This window comes from Pelodiscus sinensis, chromosome 1, assembly GCF_052426305.1.
Source record: "Pelodiscus sinensis isolate ZL-2025 chromosome 1, ASM5242630v1, whole genome shotgun sequence".
In the NCBI taxonomy this organism is placed as follows: Eukaryota; Metazoa; Chordata; order Testudines; family Trionychidae; genus Pelodiscus; species Pelodiscus sinensis.
In genome coordinates this window covers 317,052,311-317,062,297 of record NC_143052.1, presented here as the reverse complement: position 1 = coordinate 317,062,297, position 9,987 = coordinate 317,052,311, and the positions used below count along the sequence as shown (strand labels likewise).

The window sequence follows — 9,987 nt, the reverse complement described above, 5'->3', positions numbered from 1 at the left end:
CAAAGAACAATTCTGAATATAAATATGTTTATATTAGTCTTTTTATGTACAAAGTATATAGCAACAATATACATCAAAACACTTTCAGATTACAGCTCCCCTTCTTTAACAAAGTATACAATATAAAAAAATAAGGTACTGATTGTCTAATACAGTATTTTTCATGTAAAGCATTCAGTGATATACATTTTGTTTGCTTTGCATAAAATATATTCCTTTAAAATATCAGACCATTGTCTTTCCCCATTATAAAAATATAATGCATCTAGCTCAGTTCAAGATTTCAAGGCCCAGCATGGATTTTGGCTCCTGTGTAATACCAATACAACATTTAGTAAAGTGGTATAGGAAAAGCTTCAGGGAAAGCAGTCACAGCCTTTCTAGTCAAAGGATTAAAAGGTAGTGCAATGACAGCGAGCATGGTTAGAAAAATACCAAAGAGATGCTAATTTAGGCTGTGTCTAAACTACACCCCTCTGTCGGCAGAAGGATGTAAATTAGAGGTTTCGAAAGTGCAAATGAAGTGGGGATTTAAATATCTTGCACTGCATTTGCATAATCGCGACATGGTACTGTTTCGAACAAGCACCATTTCAAAACAAACCACGGTTTAGATGCAGTTTTTTCAACAACGGGGCACTTTTTTGAAAGATCCTGTACTTTCCGAAAAAGCACCCCATTGTCGAAAAAAATGCATCTAAACCATGGTTTCAGTTTCAAAATGGCGCTTGTTCGAAACAGTGCCATGATGCAATTATGCAAATGAAGCTCAGGATATTTAAATCCCCGCTTCATTTGCACTTTCGAAACCTCTAATTTACATCCTTCTGCTGAAGGAGGGGTGTAGTTTAGACGAAGATGCAAGACAACATGTCAAAAAATGTTACTCAAACTCTGACAGTTCACAACATACAGAAAAAATTACATTTAAAACGAAAAATAATTGACTTATTGAAGCTGAAAGACCTGACCTCATAAGTGCCTAATGAAGCGATGCAAGAGGCTCTTTAAATCACCTTATGCGGGCAATTGAGGATTCTTTCAATGCTCTCCTTGCCTCTATGTAAAGGGTGTGGCGTAGAAGGGGAAATGAGGAAAGATGGGGCCAAAGAGTACAGCACTCTGCCCAATCTTCAGCCAGCACAATAATCCCTAGGACTAATTTGCACTAATGAAGCAGAGCAGCCCAAAAATCTGCTGTAAATTATGCTAAGGATTGTTTTAGCCCCTGATGCACTGAGGGTTAGAAGAGATGAAAGTGATTGAAAGTCACTTTTGCTTTCCCACCAACAGTATTGTGCCCAGCAACAGCTACAGATAGCTACGACTGAATCCATGCAGTGAAGGAAATAAAAACACATAGGAAATAAACAGAAGAGAAACAAGTTTTGGAATTTTAAAAAATTTTGCTTCAATTTAGTGCTGTGTGAAGTAGGGATGTGTATGACAAGTTGACTATTCAATAAACAAATGCTTATCGGATAGTCCACACACTAGTTGATTAATCACTTCTCTCCTTCCCTCCCTCCCCCCCGCCCAGCTGCCTCTGTAAGAAAGAGGCAGTGGTGGGGAGAGGAGGAGGTCCTTCAAAGCTGCATGTGGAGCCCGGGGCCAAATCCTGGGCTCCCCCACTGACCCCGGACTCCATGCAGCACTGCCACTTTGAAATGCCACAAGAAGCACAAGACCCGAGGGAGACTGCTTGAGTCTCCCCTTGACCCCGTGCTCTCCATAGCGCTTTCACCTCTGAAGTGTAGTAACAGCCCTGCAGCTGTTGCTACACTTCAAAAGCTTAGGCACCCTTATCCCTTTGATTAGCCAATTAATCAAAATTTAACATCCCTAGTATGAAGTGACGAAACTACAATCATCCCCAGAACAGAGGAAGCCACACTGGCAATGTACCTCAGCCCCAGCCAGCAATGGCCTTTCTTATTTCAACACTATCTTCCATATGACACTTTAAAACAGGTCATCATACATATCTTATATTGAGGATTTTAACCCAATTTTTCAGTACAGTTTGAACATCTCTCATCCGGCATGCTCTGGTCCGGCAACATCCATGGTCTGGCATGACTTTAGTTAGCTGAATGTCCACTTATCATGGGTGTAAACTATGTTTCCAGTGGTTCCATAGAGTTGGTTAACAGCCACCAGTCCTGGGTCTCAGTGGACTGTGCTCTTATTTGCCTCTAATTTACCCATAAGTGTCATCTAAGAGTCTAGTAAGCAGTGGAAGTGCTGGTAATGCTGCTAGACAATATTGTCCTCCCATGGTTAGGCAAATTCTCTGGTTCAGCACCGGCAACGGTCAGGTTCAACCTGTAGAGAAAGTGTGCTGAATACATCTCTCATATTCTTTGGAGTTTTTGCCTTTCCTCAGTAGGGTGCGTTTCCCCTTAGTTCTGCCCAAAGGAATAGGAGTTTGCACCACTGTGTGTAGTAAAAAGTTAATCCCTATCTGCAAAATTGAGAGAAAAAAATCCCTGGGAGGAATACAGCTCATGGGTTTTAAAATCTAGAACTTTATATATTACAACACTGTGCCACTGAGCATATAAGAGCTCAATTCAACTTTTACTGAAGACAAAGGAGACACTATATCACTACACAATAAGTTTCACATTCATCTTCCTTTTTGTAATAAAATACATATTTTAAAAAGATTTTGGGGAGAATTTATCTTTTGCTTGCACAAGAAAGTGACAGTTTTAAATACATTTTAAATATAAAATGGCCAAATCTGAGCTTGCATAAATCAATAGACCAACACTGATCTACACCAACACAGAATCTGGTCCAAAGCATCTTATATGTTTAGGCCCACCCTAGAACCACCAAAAACATCTTTCAGATGAAATCTCATTCTTCATCTTATACTGCAGGATCTCACAGTTCTGATTCTTTATCAGTCTCATTAAGATAATATTCGTCATCCGTAGTGGTATCGGTGTCCAAGTCTGAATAAACCATTGTTTCTTCTCTATAGATGTCAATTGGATCTCCTGGGGAAGAAACATCTACTGACATTTTGCTGCCAGTGGAACTTGAGTGCAAAAGTTCAGCCCTCTTTACACAATCACTCTCTTCATTTCTCAGAAAGCCAGGGTTTTTAAGAAGACATGGTCTCCATAATCTCCCTTCTGTGAGCGATCTTTTGATATTTTCCAGGAACGCTAGTTGTTGTTCTTTTCCAAATATACCAAACTCAATAGAAGGATACATCACACGTCTAGAGCCATAGGTGGTGTTCCTCTCATCATATGAAGTCCAATTTTCATTTTCATCACAAGAGCACAGCTCAGAATAAGATTTAAACTTTCTACTATTCCTGCTCTCTTTAGGTAGACAGTTACTTCCAGAGCCATGGTTGTCACAAGAATCAGGCATATATGCGCTTTCAGAAAAGTGACGTTCACGTTGATTCTTTGCCCGACTCATGCGTGACTGATTTCCGTGCGGGTTTGCATTTTTTAAACTCTTTGACCGATGGATGCTTTGCCCACGATCACACTTATCTGGGGAAAGGGCCTGTTTCTGTGAACAAATCTGCACATTTTTTATAAATGTGTTTGAGTTTTTGTCACTTAAGAACGGTAACAGTGGCAGATCATGGGAACTACTAGAACTCATTCTTTTTTGAGTGCCTGATGAATCTGCTTCAGCAGCTCTGGAAAAGATAGATTGATATTGGTTTTCCAACCCCATGCCAAATGTTCGGGAAATCTTACTTCTTGCAGCTATTTCCTTTGGCAAAACGGTTGTGGGACTCAGCCTATTTTCCCCTTCATTCTCATTGTGTTTGTGATTGCTGACTTCTCTTTTCTGGCTGCATGAATTTGCAGAAAGCCTGTGATTCTTGTTTTTAATTAGCAAGGGAGAGTCATTATTAACTTGTGATATCTTATGCTTCTTAAATATTTTGTGAGCAGGGCTGCCACAAACACCAAGGGTCAGATTTTGATTCTGGTCTTCATCCCCCATTTGCAGAAATGGCTGGATAGCAGGAGAATGTAATGTGTTGTGGGTCATGTTAATCTCTAATGAAGTGGTACCTCCCTCATTCTGTGAAAACATATTACTTATGTGTGGTTTGGGGCTTACATTTTTACTAGAAAATTTTCTGTTTGTTTTATAAATTGCTGCCACTTCATTTTTAACTAAGAGCCTGTTTTTCTTTTTTCCTATATCACCTGCTTTATCTCCACCATTAGACATAAGCTTATTTTCGCTCACTGCACTCTGCAGCAGTTGCAGATCCTGTGCGACACCAGAGAGTTTATCTTCACTGCTCATCACAGCTTTCTGTAAACTAGTGTGATCTTTTCCCATCTGAGTGTTCAGGGGTATTTGCTCTTGTTTAGTTTTGGGGCTCACTAACTCATTTGTGTCTGGGATATCTGTTATGGCTGGCTGAAGTATGGGTTTAGTTGCAGAAATTGTGCCTAGCTGAAATGGTTTGTTAGGTGAATTTGAAAGCATTTTACTATCAGAAATTAATTCTTCATCTATGCTATTTCTGGAACTTTCAGCTCCTAATTGAAATCCAATATATTTATCATTATATAGTGAAATGCTTTGGTGTTGAAAATCTGATCTCTCTTTATTTCCTGCATCATGCCTAGATTTATTGTCAGCAGAGGGTATTGGAGTAATATTGACTGCAGACTCCATATGACTTTTTTCTTTATGGGAACTATTTTTATCTAACTGGGATGGTAAAACATTCTGATTATTACTCCCTCTTTCTTTAATATATTGCTGGCAATTTTTTGAGTCTCTATTTTGCACACTATTATTATTATTATTATTAACTCCAGAAGTAAAATGAAAAACATTCTCTGGAGGGTCTTTGGTTTTTGGGAGAGTTGACAAAGTGGAGGTTAATGGTGTGCTAATATGCAAAATTTCTTTTTCTTTATCCAAAGAAAAACATATATCAATATTTTGGTTGTGCAAAGGAGTAGAAATTGCCTTCACAGAAGTATCCAGTTCAGCAGTAGATGCTGGATCATGAAGGGAAATATCTGATGTCACCACATCAGGAAGTACAAGTGCGCTTTCTTTTAATGGAAGCCCCAGAGAAATATCTGTCTTAGGTACAATGCTTGTTGATTGTGAAGTACGTACTTTCTCAACACTGGGGGAAGAATGTGAGCTTTCCTGATCAGCACTGACTGCTCTAGTCTTTGTATTCTGGGGTGCTGCAGATGTTTGAGCAGAAGATTGTGGTGGTTTCCCTTTTTCTAAGATACTGGGGAAAGTTACATTTGCTAATCCAATGCGAACTTCATGGTTCTTGTCTGGCATTTTTGGTGATGGGGATTTTTCTGTAAAAAGAGGTAACGCTGTGATCTCTGGAGCATCTAGAAAGAGATTACACAATGTTCTGATACGCCTCCGTGGTAAGGTGTAATAAATTGAAACCAACTCGTGATATTCAACATGATCCTCATCACCAGAAACTGTAAATGTGCTAGTAGTTTTATATTTCTGCAAAGAAGCCCCCATTTCCTTTTCCAAAGAGTCTGAAAATACAGGGGATTCTTTTTCTTTGATATCTGTAATACCATCTAAAGATACTGATTTCATGGAGGAATATGCTGATTCTGAAGATATTATGTCACCTTGATTAAAAGAAAAGGCAGCAGTTCTGTCTGAGGTCTGGTTCTCTATATGATCCCACGCAGCTGTTTTATTTTTAGGGAAAGAGATGGACATATCCGACACTTCACTGCCAGCAATGCTTGCTGATTTTCTAGGTATGGTGTAATACATGACAAAAGGCTCAGGAGACTCAGGGTTGCTGTTACCAGGAGAGCCAGAAATGCTTCTACTACTTGTGTGACTCAGTACACTTCCTTGCCTACGGAACCTTTCAATACAAGGTGCACTTTGCCTTGTTTTTCTATTTTCTCTTTGCAAACAAAAATAATTTAAACCGGGTTCAGCAATCTCTGAGCCTCTGTCAAAATGAAGTGCAAAATTATTCTCACCATTCCTGTTTTGTGAACCACCAGGAGTGAATTGGCTATTGTGGTATTTACTGGCTAAAATGTTTTGATCTTGGAGTTTTTCCTGGGGAATATCTTCTGCAACAAATCTTGCCAACTCAACTGCTTTCCCAGCTTCTGCTGGAGCTTCAGTAACTCTGCAATTCACTGAAGAGTTAGTTGGAGTCTCTAAAGATTTAGAATAGCTCTTATGAGAAAAGGCTTTTAGAGAGCATTGTGAAGCAGGAGACAAGAGTTCTCGAGGACTAGGCGATCTGCTTTGATGGTTTGCCAATGTTTCAGTAATTGGAGCAGCATGAATTGATGTGCTACTTTGTAGAACATCTACTAGGAAAGACTGTCCTTTAAGAGTAGTATGATCAGTAGTTTCTGCTTTCCGGCTTCCTAATGTAATGCCTTTTCTTTTTGCTGAATTAAGCAGATTATGTTCCCATTGCTTCAGACTTGAAAGAATGGACCCCCTTCTGCTCTCATCAGCTGACAGAAGAGGAGGGGCCTGATTATGTTCATTGTGAGCAGGAAGAAGACTTTCCTTTCTTTGTATGTTTCTTGTACAACTCGTCGCTATGTTATTTTTTATAATATCCTTTTTAGCGCTGAGCTGGGCTTGTGTCGAACTCAATGAAAGAGGTAAACTAAAGAGAGAGGTGTCATTTTGCAAGGCAGCAGCTGCAGCATTATTAGAAGGAGAAATCTGGGGATCAATGGTATTGTCTGTATCCATCTTCTGAGAAAGTGGCTGTAATATTGTGTCTTTAATACTTTTCTGGTCTACCCTTCCTGGTAGTTCAAAGTCTCTGACCTTTTCTGAAGATTTTTTAAAATCTTTCTTAATATTTGTTTGGGTAACCAAACACGGGGGCTGTCTTTGGGAAACCTTAGCAATCGAACTGCTGTTCTCTGCTATCAATTTCGTTTTGATGCTTGAACCCACTAAGACAGACTCAGACACATCTGCTTTGATACTGGATGAAGTAACTGCAGACTTATAAGCAAGGCAGCTCTGAAGGTCTTTTAAATTCTTGGAAACCAGTTTACTACTTGCCCCTCTTGATATCTCCACTCTGCTTTTGTTCTCTGACACACATGTTTGAAAGTCACCCTGATAACACTGCAAAACAAGGTCAGTACTCTTGGCATGTGCACTTTGCTGATCATTTAAATTAGATGTAATCATTTCATGATGAGCATCAGGGGAAAGAAACACTTCATCACTGTAGTACTGATAAATATCAGACCAGGGAGGGTGCTCCTCTTTTCTTGCAAAAGGAGAACTCTTTTGGTGCATTTGGAACTTACCAGGACAAGCTGTATCTCTACTGTGAGACCTAGAGAAGTTGTTTTCCAAACAGCATAACGGATAATTCTCCCAATTTTCAAAGGATAGTGGAGTAGCAGCTTTGTCTGTGCAACTGGTGCTACTAGAGCAATTAGTACTTGATACAGCTCTTCTGTAATGGTGTTTTGACCGATAAAATTCATATTCCATGTTTTTATGCAGATGGCAAGGATATGTATCCTGTTTTGTGACATTAAATTCGGTTAATGATTGGGTCCTAAAAAGACAGTCTTGATTTGATGCATGTCCAGAAGTATGTGGTTTATTCCATACAATAGAAGAGAGGGGAATTCGCTTTGGGGTTTGTCGATTGTTCCTTCGTACAAATCCACTGTTGCTCTCTGTTGCTAATAGATGTTGTAAACTTGTTGTTGAAAATGGCTCAAAGGATGCTGAAGATGGGTATCTCTGAAGAGAACACACAGAGTAACTTTTCCCAACTGTACCCTTACCCACATAACTGTTGTGTCCAAATCCACTGCTCTGTCTTATGGAAGGAAGATGCAAGCTCCCTTCTGAGGGCTCCCCAAAAGATACAGAAGACAGTTTTCTGCTCAGAACAGGGCAACTATGGTCTAATGTATCCCTGTATATGTGATCTTCTTTAGAGCCTGATTGTTTCCTGTTCTTATACGTATCATAAAATTTCCTTGGTATGAAAAAAATGTTATGGTCCTCTTTGGCTCTTATTGTTCTCGTATCAGAGTAAAACGAGTTGGCTGTTCCACTGCAGTAATTTCTGGGTCGTCCTCTAGTAGTTGTCTGTCTGCTTGCGCTGGGAGCCAGATACTGTGCTCTCAGTTCGCTCTCATCTAGATGCCTTTTGGTCACTGAATCTTGGGCTTGTTGTTCCTGTGCCAGCTGGTCATCCAGATCACCGAGAGCTACACAGAAACAGAGAGCAATTTTATGAGCATTCTCAAACTAATTATGCTGGAATGCATCATGTACTATAGCAGTGACCAGGTGGGATTTTGTAAGAAGCCACATTCTCTATAATCCTGTCCCCAAATATACTTACTTCTTCCACACTGCCTTTCAATGATGAGCCATCATTGACTGTGAAGAAAGAAGTCTGCAGTCATTTGAGACTGGTTTTTAAAAGGCTCTTTAACGTAGCCAGCGTTAGAAACTTTTGCAATTTAACATTAAAACAAACACACCCACCCCAAAACCAGACACCTTTTTCCCCTCTCTTAATTTACACTCATCAGCCAAGTATAGGAAGAACCTTCCACAATTCTATCTTGTGAAGCCAGCAGAAAAGACTTACTTGTACTCACCAAACCTGGCTTAACCAATGTACTGTACACTCAGTGCACTTGCACAAAGCCCTCATCTCAAGAGGGCCTCTGAGGACCTGAGCCAGACAGCCCCCCCCCCCCCATCTCATCCATCTTATTTGCCTCTCTGAAGCATATAGGGCAGAGAAGGAGCAGTAAAATCAGCATAGTCTATGCTGGCTCATCTGATCCTGAGAAGCTGAAAAAACAGATATGTGGAGAGAGAGCGATTAAGGCAATCAGCATAGCCATTAAGCTTTGATCTGCTTTGATGCAAGATCAGAATATGCGAGTCTGCCCCGTCTGGCACCCATGTTGATTCGAACACACACACAGTCCCTGGGAGAGGAATTTCCCACTGAGAAAAGAATCCCCAGTAATTCCAATTTAGTTATCTCTCTTACAAGTGTAAATTAAGTTCACAACTCCCTTGTAAGAACTGGTCTCACAAAAGACAGACCAGCCCCATTTGGCATGACAGACAAGAAAGAGAAATACGTGACCCCATGAGTATAAAAATAGGTCCAGCAACACACTCACTTTGAGTGTCATTCTACCCTCTACCTGCTGGTCGGGTTAGGTGTTTGACCTCCCGAGGTTCTATGGGGACGCCCACCTCGTATTTTCGTCTTTCCTAGGAATTGAGGGACCGGCCCTGGCCTGACATGCTGGAGTCGAGAGGCACAGAAGGGGGTAAAAATTGTACCTGGATGTGGTCCTCTGTCTTAAGTGTACACATAGAAAGAGTAAGCTGTTACTTGGTACCATTATTTCTATTTTTCTATCTTTATCTTCTTTGTAACCATTTTTAAGATCTATATTTTGCTTGTAGTTAAGAAATAGAGCAATAGCCATTGTAACCATATGATTTATAAGCTTCCTCAATAAACCTGTAACTGTTTAAGCTTTAACCTGACTCCTTCAGTTGCTGTAATAGAACCAAGCACAATTTAAAAGAACTTCAGCCGGTCATAAAGGGACAGTTATAGGAAGAGCTTGGGCGTTTGGATCTGTGTCACTCCCAGGTGACAGGGTCCACTGGGGCACTTCTCAGCCTCTCCTGGGCTGCCCGCTGCGAAGGAATTATGAATTCTAGCAGCTAAAATCTGAAGTGTAATAAGCTCTTCCTGTACACACTGGGGCGTCTGTGAGCCTGTTTGGCTACCCTCTGCGACGGGACCTCGGTCCTAGCAGTAAAGTCACGGACATTAAACTATTTTTTCGGGGCGCCCTCCAGCCTCCTAGGCTGCCCGCTGCAACGAGACTTTGTGTCTCAGCAGTTGAAGACTTGGGTGTAACACACACGCACACACTGCCCTGACCGTCGGCTGACAGGACCCCTAGAAAA

The 9,987-nt window shown here is 40.6% G+C and overlaps 1 protein-coding gene across 6 annotated transcripts in view; it reads right to left on the bottom strand.

Annotated features, from left to right (window-relative positions):
• Window positions 1–620: 620 nt before the first annotated feature.
• Window positions 621–9,987, bottom strand: part of EXPH5 (exophilin 5) — a 58,917-nt gene continuing 49,550 nt past the window's right edge. For 4 of the 6 annotated variants that reach the window (XM_089775645.1, XM_089775643.1, XM_089775644.1 and 1 more), the window contains one exon: window positions 621–8,240. In XM_089775645.1, the coding sequence (XP_089631771.1) occupies window positions 2,893–8,240 (5,348 nt within the window). In that variant the 3' untranslated portion in view covers window positions 621–2,892. The remainder of the gene's footprint in view (window positions 8,241–9,987) is intronic. The other 2 variants (XM_089775641.1, XM_089775642.1) reach the window with 1 other exon arrangement.